Source organism: Aspergillus brasiliensis (assembly GCF_001889945.1).
Source record: "Aspergillus brasiliensis CBS 101740 unplaced genomic scaffold ASPBRscaffold_3, whole genome shotgun sequence".
NCBI lineage: Eukaryota > Fungi > Ascomycota > Eurotiomycetes > Eurotiales > Aspergillaceae > Aspergillus > Aspergillus brasiliensis.
The window spans coordinates 627,278-640,417 of NW_027137444.1; the positions used below are offsets into that span (position 1 = coordinate 627,278).

The 13,140-nt window shown below is 51.0% G+C and overlaps 6 protein-coding genes across 6 annotated transcripts; 3 read left to right on the top strand and 3 right to left on the bottom strand.

The window, feature by feature from the left end:
* Nucleotides 1-476: 476 nt before the first annotated feature.
* On the bottom strand, nt 477-1,231 carry ASPBRDRAFT_445365 (uncharacterized protein). Its single transcript, XM_067625219.1, has 4 exons — nt 1,000-1,231; nt 831-941; nt 685-767; nt 477-615 (listed from the first exon to the last, which is right to left on the bottom strand). The coding sequence occupies exons 1-4, from the start codon at nt 1,140-1,142 to the stop codon at nt 569-571; spliced, it is 384 nt and encodes a 127-aa protein (XP_067481575.1). The 5' UTR covers nt 1,143-1,231; the 3' UTR covers nt 477-568.
* A 114-nt stretch (nt 1,232-1,345) lies between these two features.
* On the bottom strand, nt 1,346-2,174 carry ASPBRDRAFT_445417 (uncharacterized protein). Its single transcript, XM_067625221.1, has 2 exons — nt 1,576-2,174; nt 1,346-1,484 (listed from the first exon to the last, which is right to left on the bottom strand). Exon 1 carries the CDS (start codon nt 2,082-2,084, stop codon nt 1,647-1,649), a length of 438 nt encoding a protein of 145 aa, XP_067481576.1. The 5' UTR covers nt 2,085-2,174; the 3' UTR covers nt 1,346-1,484; nt 1,576-1,646.
* A 90-nt stretch (nt 2,175-2,264) lies between these two features.
* ASPBRDRAFT_27362 (glycoside hydrolase family 47 protein) lies at nt 2,265-4,742 on the top strand (the record flags this gene model as incomplete). The annotated part of the gene is made up of 4 exons (XM_067622363.1): nt 2,265-3,545; nt 3,598-3,843; nt 4,086-4,187; nt 4,317-4,742. The coding sequence occupies 4 exons, from the start codon at nt 2,265-2,267 to the stop codon at nt 4,740-4,742; spliced, it is 2,055 nt and encodes a 684-aa protein (XP_067481577.1).
* An 80-nt stretch (nt 4,743-4,822) lies between these two features.
* Nucleotides 4,823-6,286, bottom strand: ASPBRDRAFT_39460 (superoxide dismutase). The gene is made up of 3 exons (XM_067624151.1): nt 5,884-6,286; nt 5,355-5,828; nt 4,823-5,282 (listed from the first exon to the last, which is right to left on the bottom strand). Exons 1-3 carry the CDS (start codon nt 5,926-5,928, stop codon nt 5,169-5,171), a joined length of 633 nt encoding a protein of 210 aa, XP_067481578.1. The 5' UTR covers nt 5,929-6,286; the 3' UTR covers nt 4,823-5,168.
* Nucleotides 6,287-6,635: 349 nt separating this feature from the next.
* ASPBRDRAFT_39462 (oxidoreductase, short-chain dehydrogenase/reductase family) lies at nt 6,636-7,838 on the top strand. The gene is made up of 2 exons (XM_067624152.1): nt 6,636-6,775; nt 6,859-7,838. Exons 1-2 carry the CDS (start codon nt 6,660-6,662, stop codon nt 7,583-7,585), a joined length of 843 nt encoding a protein of 280 aa, XP_067481579.1. The 5' UTR covers nt 6,636-6,659; the 3' UTR covers nt 7,586-7,838.
* Nucleotides 7,839-10,619: 2,781 nt separating this feature from the next.
* Nucleotides 10,620-11,012, top strand: ASPBRDRAFT_193058 (uncharacterized protein; the record flags this gene model as incomplete). Its single annotated transcript, XM_067620557.1, has 1 exon — nt 10,620-11,012. The coding sequence occupies one exon, from the start codon at nt 10,620-10,622 to the stop codon at nt 11,010-11,012; it is 393 nt and encodes a 130-aa protein (XP_067481580.1).
* Between the last annotated feature and the right edge of the window lie 2,128 nt (nt 11,013-13,140).

Sequence of the window (13,140 nt, forward strand, 5' to 3'; positions counted from 1 at the left end):
GGATGGGAGGGTGATTGTCTAAAGGGAAAAACTTTTTAGGAAGGAGAATCAGAAGTAAGATCCCCAATATGGGGAGAGAAGACAGCAGTTGAGCACCGGTGAGGGAAGTTGGGGCGAGACGAGCGAGAGAAAGTGAGTCAGTCCGTCCGGGGCGGATCGGGGCAAAAGATAAAGAAAATTGCAGTTCCTATTCCTGCCCCGCCATCGGAGGCTCTTCACCGCCCGCCGCAAATCCATCGCAATTGATTGGACTGACAGTTGTTGGAATGTCTTCATCCATGGCTGACAGTCGTACAGAGTTGGATTCACTTAGGCAGAAGTTGGGTCTGGCCATGTTCCTGAAGCTTGTTGCTTCAATCCCTCCGCGGTGAAGTGGCAGATTCATGATTCTGTTGGCGGAGTTGGCACATCCCGACAACTTCCATCATCACATCTAATTCAGGTGATGGACTGATCCATTGAATACCAACAACTGATTCTGTCCGCTAACTACGGGCCGATACAATCTCGGAGGAATTACTATGCAGCTTCAAATGAATGGGCGAATATCCTCTGATCGTGCTGCCTGTCACCTCCACATGTTGACTGGCGGCATTCCATCCCGCATTCGGTCGGCTCCAATGCCGATCGGGCGCACTATTAGCTACTCCTACTCCTCGATGTCAACAGTTCGACTACACTCACCACAGAGCAAGCTGTTAACTTGCAGCCAGCATGTCTTGATCATAATCTGACAGTCCTTTCCAGTGCCCCTTCGCAGCACATCACTTCATTTGAGACTATTTCAGCAGGTCGATCTAAAGTGATGAAGACAGGTACAATGAGCCAACCTCGCGGATATGGTTGACAGACTATCACTCTTGGCGGCATCAGTATTGATAGCATTGATAACCAACCAGTACCAGTGTCTCTTGATCTTGTATTGGGAGAAGCGAAGCAAGCTAATGTCTTCAGTCAACGTACAGTAAGTATTCCGGGGGTGAAGTTCTAAGGCAGTACCGTAGCTCCTGCTGGAAAGTGATCAAGGGTCTTTGACCCTTGATTATCCCATTCCAGGGAGGCGTGAGCAAATCGCCTTCATTTCTAGTACAAGCAAAAGATTCAATAAAACTGGTGGCCAAATCTGCTCCTGCAGTTCTCATATTCTAGACGCTGCTGTCGGCGTCCATGTGAGTTACTTGCACCTTGAAAGCACATGCCATGTTGCTGCAGGTCGACTGGTGACCTGATATAGTAGTAAACTCTAACCACACAGCCGAGGACCCCCCGATCTTGAGGGAATTTCACACTTGAAAGTGGGGATATCTGGGGATATCAGCCCATGACCAACCCCAGGGACACCTTGTCAAGGCAAGCATCTGATGCAGCTCGCGTAAGACAGGAACAATCAAATTATTATATGGCTGGATCTAACCGTATCGAGAACGGCCCAGACATACTAGCCTCTAATCCAGGCGATCACTTTTGGCTTTTCCGATTCAAACCTACTTTCCACTAGTTAACTAGTTATATCCGAGGTCTCCGAATATCAGGGCGATCATCTGCCCATCCTCATCATCTGCTGTGCGGACTGACCTGCCCGAATGATCGACTGAAGACTGGCCATCGCGATGTGACTGTGGCACCTCGCCAAGTCTCGAGTTAAATTAAGTGCCCACCCCGGAAGTATCTGATGGGCATGAAGTGTGGACGGAGTACCTGCTGAATTGCCTGCACGGCCAGCCAGGAACAAGTACCGATCCCATCAGGAATACCCCTCGGGGACCAGCAGAGGGATCCACCCTTGCAGGGGAGGGTGCATGTCTGGCCACCAATCGGAGGCCCAGATCGGCGGGAGTGGACCCGAAGCAGCTTAGCGCACTGGGGCATGGTCCCGCCCAGGAACCAGGGACTGCTGGCTGCCTTGCCTGTTTGGGAAACTCCAGGGCCAGGTTGGGTGCCGGAGGGCAATTCCATCTTTCCCCTGTGCCGTCATTGCATTCAAAACACTTCTGTGTCTGTGATGGAGGACTAAAGTAGTTGTAGTCTGCGGGTCTCCTGAATGGCTGCAGCTTTGCCGATTGCAGCATAACTCCCTCCCCCATCTCAGCCTGATCCCGTCGCTTCTCCGCATTCTTTAGCCGGTTGATCGTCTTATTTATACCCGATTCCGTCCGCTTGTTGGCGTGCTCTCATTCTTGCGTCCTGTTTCCGTTGTCTGTGCAAGACCGGTTTGGTTTTTATTTCGAGTCTGCTCACTCGGTTGTCACTCATTTCGCCAAACCATGCATCTCCCCTCGCTTTCCTGGTCCCTGACGGCCTTGACCCTCGTCAGTCCGTCTGCCGCTTATCCTCACATTGGGTCCACCCAGCCCATCCTGCGCAGTGGTTCCGACACCACCCAAACGCGCGCAGATGCCATCAAGGCGGCCTTCTCGCACGCCTGGGATGGTTACCTCCAATACGCGTTCCCTCATGACGAGCTGCACCCCGTCTCGAATGGCTATGGTGACTCCCGGAATGGATGGGGCGCATCGGCTGTGGATGCACTCTCCACGGCAGTGGTCATGGGCAATGCCACCATTGTCAATCAGATCCTGGACCACGTGGCCAAGATTGACTACTCCAAGACAAACACCACCGTGAGCCTCTTCGAGACCACCATCCGTTACCTGGGTGGCATGCTGTCCGGATATGACCTGCTGAAGGGGCCCGTGTCCGATCTGGTGCAAGACTCGTCGAAGGTCGACGTGCTCCTAACTCAATCGAAGAACCTTGCCGACGTTCTCAAATTCGCCTTCGACACACCCTCGGGCGTTCCGTATAACAATCTCAACATCACCTCAGGGGGGAATGATGGGGCCACGACCAACGGTCTGGCTGTGACCGGTACACTGGTATTGGAATGGACCCGGCTGTCTGATCTGACGGGTGATACTACATATGCCGACCTGAGCCAAAAGGCTGAGTCTTACCTCCTCAACCCACAGCCCAAGTCTGCGGAGCCATTCCCCGGATTGGTTGGAAGCAACATCAACATCAGCAATGGACAGTTCACGGATGCGCAGGTGAGCTGGAATGGCGGTGATGATTCTTACTACGAGTACCTGATCAAGATGTACGTGTACGACCCCAAGCGGTTCGGCCTCTACAAGGACCGCTGGGTGGCTGCGGCGCAGTCGACCATGCAGCATCTGGCGTCGCACCCCTCGTCCCGCCCGGACCTGACCTTCCTGGCCTCCTACAACAACGGAACTTTGGGATTGAGCTCTCAGCACTTGACTTGCTTCGACGGAGGTAGCTTCCTGCTGGGAGGCACCGTGCTGAACCGGACGGATTTCATTAATTTCGGCCTGGACCTGGTGAGCGGGTGCCATGATACATACAACTCGACGTTGACGGGCATCGGTCCGGAGTCGTTCAGCTGGGATACCAGCGATATTCCCTCGAGCCAGCAGTCGCTCTACGAGAAAGCTGGATTCTACATTACTAGTGGCGCATACATTTTGCGCCCGGAAGTGATTGAGAGTTTCTACTATGCCTGGAGAGTTACCGGGCAGGAAACGGTAAGTTTGAGCTCCTTCGTTCTGGGTCAATAGTCACTAACCATGGTACCAGTACCGGGAATGGATCTGGAGCGCATTCAGCGCAGTCTACGACTACTGCCGCACCGACTCTGGGTTTTCCGGTCTGACGGACGTCAACGCGGCCAACGGCGGCAGCCGGTACGACAACCAGGAGAGTTTCCTGTTTGCTGAGGTGATGAAGTACTCGTACATGGCGTTTGCGGAAGATGCGGCCTGGCAGGTGCAGCCCGGCAGCGGGAACCAATTTGTGTTCAACACCGAGGCACACCCCGTGCGGGTGAGTAGCACATAAATGGTTGTAGACATTGTTAGAGATATGTATGGTATCAATTAGAGCGCATGCTTAGCCACCTAAATGCTTTTGGGACTCTGTATTTGTTTTGTTCTAAATTTACTGTAGACTAGAAATCCCCGCAAACTCCCTCATAATGTTTCCCATTCTTTATTCCATTCAGTAGATCCTCAAGCCCTGATTGGGTGATCCACTGCCCCACTCCCATTGTCTGTGGCGCCCCACAGCCACAGATGCGCACATTTGAGCATCTTCTTCCAGTTACTACCTTGGGGGCATCTAGGTATCTATCTGTGGATGTACCTTGGGGGCTGAGCACCATAGACATAGTAAGCCGTAGGAAGCCCCCTTCTAATCCCATAAACAGAACACTGTATATCATTCTTCCTGTATCCCCTTCTTCTCTTCTCAAACATACATACACCACGCCACCAAACTATACAAAACCTCTCTCCCAGTACAGTATACAAAAACACCCAAAGACTCATCTACAGACATATTCAAAGAAGCAAGAAGCGAGAAGCAAGATGTGCGGTCCCTCACGTCCAAGCTCTGGCTCTCTCATCGCTGTTATTTTCCCTTCTTCTTCCTCTTCCTCTTCATCATCATCATCTTCATCAATTTCATCCTCATTTTCAGAAGATTCTACATCATCGCCATCATCGAATGCATCCTATTCCCTCTTCTTCAAAAACACAACACACGCAGACCCAGATCCAGATACCCTGGCACTAGGGGATAAGACGAAAGCTCTCTTCCGCATCTCAGATCCTCTCATACGCAGATCCTTCCAGGAGAGTGCGGCGGTGCATGTGCGGATTGAGTATGATTCCCTCCTATTCCACCTTATTCATAGTCTTTTCGTGAATTGTAATGGGTATTGATGATTCATGCTACTATATAGGAAATACGGCGATCTCACGGCGGAGAATACTACATCTCCTCCATTACATTATTTCAGATTACCAATAAAGAGGCAAGAAGGAGGTGATGGTGGTGGTGGAGAGTTCGAGGTGACTTTGCCGGAGAGGTTGGAGTTGGGGGTTTCAGAGAGGGGGATTGTGGGGAGGTGTGTGAGGGTTGGGGTTGGGATGGATGGTTATGATGGGATTGGAGATGGGATTGTGGATATGGGGAGGGGTGTGGTGGGGTATGATTAGTTAGACTCTTTCACTCATACTATTATTCTGCATAGTTGGTATTTGTTATATGGTAGAGGTACTATGGAGGAAGGAAGGAATAAATCATTCAATCAATCTGTTATGGACAGTCTTGGTAGGTACATAATCACAGATCACAGAGGCTACCAACTACAACTTCAGGGAACCCAGTCCCTCCGTCCCATTTAGATACCGATGCTCCGCTTCTTCCCAGTTGATCACCTTCCAGATGTTCTGCACGTAAGAGGCCTTGTTGTTCAGGTACTACATCACCACATCATCATCATCATGATTAGTATGGTTCAATGCAAAGTGGAATAGGGGAAGAGTACGCACCTGCAGATAATAAGCATGCTCCCACATATCCACCCCAAACACCGGAATTGGTCCCGTCACCGGATCCTGATCCTTCGTCGTGACAATCTCAAGGAATCCCTTCTTCCCCGAACTCACCAGCCAGCCCCATCCGCTGCCCTGGATTCCGAGCAGCACCGTCTCGAATGCATCTGTGAAGTTCTTGACCGATCCCCACTGCTTCTCGATGGCACCCTTGAGGGTCGGGGCGGATCGCTCCAGCTGAGTGGCTGGGGAGTCATAGGGGGCCAGGTTCTTCCAGAACAGGGAGTGGTTGATGTGGCCGCCGCCGTTGAATTTGAGCTTCTGCTGGATGCTGATGAGCTGGGTGATGTCGTTGCTGTCGAGAGCGGAAGCTTGAGAGGCGAGGGCCGCATTGAGGTTGTTCACGTAGGTTTGGTGGTGCTTCTTGTGGTGAAGTTCCATGATTTGCTTGGAGATGATGGGTTCGAGGGCCTGTTATAACGATGAGAATGAGCTTTGTAGATTATTTAGAGGGGGAAAGGCTTACATCGTAGTCGTAGGGGAGGTCGGGGAGGGTGTATTTGGTAGTCATATTGGCTGGTTTAGCTGAACTGGGGTTGGTATCTGTGGGATAGGTTGAGATGGTTGTGATGTTGATGAAGGGAAGAACAGGAGAGATGATAGATGAAACAAGAATGAAGAGCAGAAGAGGGGTAGTCTAGCTATCACGACATCGTGAGGCATTGTCGTCCTACAAGGTACTTGCTTCCCACCAATCCGAGGTGTGGGGGGAGGGTGTCCAGATGGGGACCTTGCTGCGCACGATTGAGCAGGTTTTGATCCTCGTCATTGGCTGTGATCAGAGAGTGTGGGAATACATTATATGGTATCACAAAAGAACCCTCCTCTTTGGGAGATCTTCGCTGAGTGCACAACCTGTAAGAGAAGTCTCTCAGTCGTAGGTAGTAAATGGACTGGAGGCTGGCCTTCCCTTTCCATCCATCTGGATGCAGCAGATGCAGTGTATCTGCACCGGCCAATCAGCATCCCCTCATCATTCATACTTCCCTCTATTTCCAGGCTAACCAGAAGCAGCAAATTAATTATCTACAAGGAGTAAGGTGGTAATTTATCAGTATCCTGTAGATAGTTGACACTAGAAAAGGCAAGATCAGCAAGACAGCATAATACCGTGCGGGGTTAAGATGCAACAGCCTCGGAGGCTGGTCGGCAACCAAGCAAGGGTGGAGATAGATAACTTCTGTAGCATCGTCTCACTCTGCCCTCGTCATAGCTTTCCACACCCCCCGTCATTCACTCATCATGTCTGCCTCTGAACAGGTCCAGTTGGACAACTTCCCTACCATCTTCTCCCTGGAGGGAAAGGTGGCCCTCGTCACTGGGGGCTCTCGCGGTCTAGGTCTGCACACCGCCAGTGGGTATGTATGACAGAAACAATCGCCCCCAGAATGAACTAGGATCTCTCCCAAGTCCAAACATTGACCCTCTCCAAATCACATAGTCTCCTCCAATCGGGCTGTTCCAAAGTCTACATCACCTCCCGCAAGGCGTCTGCCTGCGCCGAAGCCGTTGCGGCCCTAAACGCTCTCCCCAACAAACCCCCGCACGCCACCGCCATCGCCGTCCCCGCCGACAACGCTAATATGGAGGAGCTGGACCGTCTCGTCGCAGAGGTCTCCAAGACCACCTCCCATCTCGACATCCTCATCGCCAACGCCGGTGCAACATGGGGCGAGAAATTCGACACCTACCCGGAGGACAAGTTCAGCAAGGTCATGGACCTGAATGTGAAGAGCGTCTTCTACACCATCCAGAAATTCACTCCCCTGCTGACGGCACGGGCCACCCACGATGACCCATCGCGGGTGATCGTGACGGGCTCCGTCGCAGGCATCAAACCGGGCAGTCTAGGCCGCCATGCAACCTTCAGTTACTCGGCCTCCAAGGCAGCCGTGATGCATCTCATTCGGAACTTGGCGGTCGATTTGGGCCCCCGACATATCCTGTGTAACGCCGTCGCGCCAGGGTTCTTCCCGTCCAAGATGGCGAATGGGCTGATCAATATCAAGGGAGGACTGGAGGGTCTGGAACGAAGGTCGCCAAACAGAAGGCTGGGCAGAAAGGAGGACATTGCGGGAGTGATGGTGTTTCTGGTTAGTCGGGCAGCAAGCCATATCAATGGAGCTGTGATTCCCATTGATGGGGGGGAGCATTTGGCACGATTGTAATCGATGATTGGACTGAAGTACGATGGCTGAAATGTAGGAATGGCCTGATGGTTGAACATGGATAGGAGAGAATCTTCTTACAAACGGATTACCGCATCAGGCTGCTGTCTGGACCTCTGCTTCTGTTGGTGGCAAAGAAGGAATGCTACCCTGTGCCACCAGAAACAAAAGCAGTCATCTGGAGATTCTATAACCGGTAATTAGTACTATCTACCTCTTAAAACGCTATATATACTGGGAGCGTCCTCTCTCCCACCCATCACCCATATTGCCTTTTCTTCGTTCCTTTCGGTAGATACTACTCCTACATATACGCTTGATCCAGCAACAGTCTCTTTTTATATACCCATCCCTTACTACTAGTGGTACTAGTATATACAGCAATTTCCTGAATCCTTTTGTGAATTGCACCAGACTCGTTGTCATCTCCCAAACCCATCGACATAGCCTCGTAGTCTGATTTTCCAACGGACACAAGGCGACTTGCTCGATTAACCTCGAGCCTTTCTGATTTGTCAACTTCCTATTGGGAGAGAGCGTCAAGTCGACCATCCCGGGGCGTGATTGAGCCTTGGGCATCGACCTGCATCATGCAACAGCCTGGGCCCTTGATACACGTTGCCTTCTCCATCCGACGAAGTTGACGACCTTTCTACCCCTGTGCTAGCAACCAGCCTGGAGATGAAGCTCGCTTATCGTGCCTGCCACGAGCTTGGGGCTGTAGGCTCTGCGTTCACCAAGAAGCAGAGGACTTCCCCCGTTTCGAGAGCTGGGACAGCATCCATTCCTAGACTCCATGCCGACGTAGCGTACAAGTGCCGGGGGTTGTGCCCAGTCTCTCCTTCTTTTTCTTCTTTTTTGCCACAGCGCCCATCTTGGGGTGCTGGTCTCTTTGAGTTTTTTGTTCGTATGACGACAAGATATACGCCGACAGGCCTTCCTTGTGTTGCTTCCTTTACATTATTGTTCTACATATCAGGACGGTATCTCTCGTCGCCCAATCTTCACTTTCGAGGTACGTTTGCCGAACTCCCAGCTTTATGCATCCATTCGCAGTAAGAGAAAAACCGCTGAAGATGACACCAGGGTGCTTGAAACTAAGCCGGATGCCATGAGCGCACCAGGCGACATGACGTGATGCACCTCGGCTTGTTCCAGGTTTCTCGTAGCTAGGAGAGCTACACCCGAAGGGACTCCGAATTCTCCACGATGCGATTCAGAGTCTCCAGTAAGCTATGGAGCTTTTTAACGTATGGGATACGTGGGAAGCGCAAGGACAAGCCCGAAGAGGTTATGGGCAGAGCAATGATGCCGTACGTGACACACCCGGATTCTATGGAGACATTACTGATGACAGTCTTTAGATCACGATATTGTCGTAAATTCATACCGTCCCATTTGAGTACATTCCCACGAGTTGCAACACTGTATCTCTGTACAGCAGAGGAGCAGTCGCCATTGACTTTGGGACGACGCTGGAAATTCGCCATCGACCACAACTGTCGCCTCTATGGCTGCTGGACTACGAAACGAGCAATAGAAGGACGCCTCGTGGGCTTTCCAATTTCCAAAGCAGAGGTTAGGCGCGGATGTAAGGCTGGAACTTCACTATCAAAGCCTTGCACTGAGATGACAGTCCTGTGACTTCTCACGGACCAGGATTTAACCGACTTCTTGACATGCATGTGGAGATTTTGAACGCCACCGGACGAACTGCCATCTACAATATGAGCGTCCCAAGCGTATCGTCTCCGCTTGATAATCCTGGCGGTGTCTCCGCGGGAATGTTTCAATCCATTGGAAATTATCGCCCCGGAGCCACCTGCGACCGAAGACGAAGCTGAGATTCCGTGGCTGGGTCCATACTGCGTGACTTTGAATGAAATCTTGGGAGGATACCGGGCGAATCTGGGACGGCTATTGGTATCGGAGCGGGAATGAGGATATTAGTACCAAAGTAGGGAGGACATGCGAGTCTCGATGTGGCCAAGGACATACCAATGGGGAACCGGTTGCTTCCAAGATGACGAGACAGTCATCCAGTTTTCTCTTCCGCAGGCCTACTAAGGTGGATCAAAGTGGCATTGAATTTGCATGTTGTCATCTGTTTTGGAGAAATAGCTTCATTGGCCACACGAGGATGCCCTGGGTACAGCATTCAAGTCGCTGAGCCCGAACTGCTGTGGTCTAGGAACTGCGGCGTTAGTGTCACTGACATCTTCGCTGAGCCTTTTACTTGATTTCCTGCTCCTCGAAGCTTTCAGCTCTTATATTCTGAGTTGGAGTATTCTTATCAGGGATCTTTTCTCCTGCGGTCCCCGGTATCGCGGAGGTTTCGTCCTCGTCAACCTCAATCATCTCATCTTCGGCTTCTTTCTCGGTGCAAATGTTCATGGACCAATTTGCCGTGTCTCAAACAGTCAGTCTATCCTCTTGACTGCCCAAGTGTCTGCTTCGTTGCGACTGACAGCCCATAGACACTCATATCCCACGATGACCCATGTCGGATACATGTTGCCGTTCCAACGGCCTTGACGATTACCATGACCATTCCCATTTCTTGGGAATGCCTCTCAATGTGAAGACTACCCTTCGAACATCTCTCACATGTGCGATACAATGCTTATATGAGAAAGTTGACATTGTCATCCGGCTTCACGAGAAGCCCTATTTTTCTTCTTCTCTTCCCTCCTCAGTCCTAATCCTTACTACTTGAGCTCTCCCGTGCCCTGGCAGCAATGCCTACGTATCCTACTGTTCTGAACCATGTGCGGCATCCTAATTTCAGGGCGGCTATTAGTGATCGCAAGCAAAGGTGCTCATGTCCTTGTGGGTGGCAGTCCAGAAAATGATGGGGAGACCGCAACGGCTGCCCAGTCGCAGTCTACATGGGCAAGAGTGCAGCCTACTTAGGCGAGAGTCTGGCCGTCTGGCAACCCCTTTGTATGCAATCTCTGAGTGACAACGCTACATCTATATAAATCATGACATGGTACCTCGGGCCAACTACACTACTAGTGCCCCGGTGGTCACGATGTTGCCCCTGCATCCAACGCTCCCAAGTGCTTACCCTTACACCCGCTTAATGGCGTGTTTCGAGAAACCAAGAGCCAGAAACATCTTGACGTATCTGAACGGATTTCTGGAGGCAATGGTGTCCTCCATGATGAGCCATCACAAATCGCCGCAATTCACACTGTTCTGGAAGAAGACGGCGGCGGATGATACTTGGCGGCCACGTTGGCAACTGGTTGCTGTTTTGAATGCAAGCCAGTTGATGTCGCCGAACTTCAACGCCAAGCAGGTTTATCCTGGAATCTCGGAGACGAGGTTCGTTGACTTGCTCAGTGATGCCGAACGAGCCAAGTTCCTTGCGTGGACTCGAATGATCGATCAGTACTACGATAGTCATGTTGACTGGTCGTAGAATACTGATGGAGGCTCGGCGGGTCTGTCACGACCAAATCATTCACATATGACAACGACAGACGGCAACGAGTGATGCGATGCGCTCCAGACTACGACCCCTTGATTGATCACTAACTTGGCCCCTGAGCCACCATCAACTTCCTCCGGCTGATGTTTTGGCGGTGACCCTAGCATCGTCTTTGGCCAGTTCACCGGAACACATTGCGCGGTGACTGAAGATTGCTACTTTGGGCCTTCCGGTGCTCGCCTCGATTCGGTATATGTTCCCAACAAAGGCATGCTCCTCGGGGCTGTACTAACTATTCTGTAGATACGACAGACACCCATCGACATCGGCACCAGATCATGGACTTCATAACCAGCCACCTTTACAAGATGCGCATACAACATCCGGCACTCAGTCAAAGGCAACCACACCAAGTCAGCCTTCCCTTGGGCATTTCATCCCACGCAGTATCCAGGCCAGCAGGAGATAGCCGTACCTGCCACATTCTTCGTAGCAGGGAAGCTGGAGCGACCAATGTCCGTCGTTTCTCGTGATGACACTAACGGCTAAACACCTGTCGACACCGGAGAAATGCAGCTGCTGAGAGCCGCAGGGAAAAGCAGTCAGTACGAGCGAGACTTGAAAGATGCGCACAAATCCTCGTTTTGCATAACGAATGCTGAATTACTTGGAAGCCCAATCATCGTTTTGTATCTGATTGTGCCGTCATACTAGCGCAATCTTCGTGTCCTTGACAAAAGCAATTCCTTTTCAAAGCTACTGGGAGGTGCTCAACTTCACTAATGAATCTGTTGTCATCCGAGACGCTCTGACTTTCGAGCAACTGCGCGAGGGTTCCATCAAAGAGCCAGTGCTAAATCCTGTCCTCAGCAAGCTTTCTGTCTGACCTACTGCTGCAAGGACGCTCGACGATACTTAGAACAGTTCGGGTTCACCAAGAAAATTCGTCGGGCTGGAGACGACATGCTTACTAGGCACCATGGCGGCGAGTGTGACCTTCGTCTGTAGATCTATGCAGGTCTAGCATCTCAAGAACAGCCGCTACTTTGTGTTCGCTTCTAGTGGTCAAACAACAAGTCTTACTTCGCTGTCATTCCTCAAAAAGTATCGATGGTCCTTCTGTTCGAACAAGTAGCCAAAATGCAGTCAAACGCACAACCCAATAACCTTGCCAACTGTGAGCATCCGCTATTCGATTCCGACCAACTCAGAGAGCCTGCCGAAACAGACAAGGTCCTCGGGAAGGATGCGAGGTGCAGATATATGTCGGTAAATGCAGGACAACTACGACGTCCTGCTGGAGTTTCATGGCTGGGGATATGAGTGTGGGATTATTCTCAGACTTCCCTTCAACCAGGGCATATAGTTGCAATCCTGCTGAAGCTGATATGGAGCCAAGCTGAAGAACCTCGTCCTCAATCAGTGGAGGAGCTGTTTGACTAGCGACGCCGGCCCTTTGTTCTTGCAGCAGGATTGTGTTCGCTATCGACATTGCCACATATTTGTATGTTGGTATAATGAAGCCTCAGGAAGTTGTTTTTTGCGAACCGAATAGGGGCTTCACAAAGGCTGGCAACACATATTGTGCATTGCATCGGCCCACCCTGCGTGAATCTTAGTTAGTCACATGTTGCGGAGGTGTTGGATTTTGCACGAACAGGCATCATGGCGACGGATGTGGTCATCGACGGTGCCAGTCTTCGTGGAGGCAGTGACAGGGCCCGATGCGGGGGATTCGACATCGACTTGATAAGGGAACACGGTCTTCTTAGAAGTAATACGATTGAACAGGCTCTCTCCGAATTCCCAGAGTTAATGATTTCCCTCACGAAGTCCCCGAAATCCACTGTCTTCTAGAAGAGACCGGCAGCAGATAATACTGGCAGGACCCATTAGCAGCACCTGGGTTCTCTCTTAGTATTCCTGTCATTTGACATCAACCAAATGTATGGTGAGTCTTCTTTTTATCTCTCAAAATATAAATTATAATTGGCTTACTCAATGTAGGATTTGCATCCGATGTCAAGATATAACTTCCCTCGCAATCACTCCTTGTTTCTCAAGATCGCGAATGAGATCGTTGATGAGGCCGCCGTGATTTGTGACTATCACTCGTCAA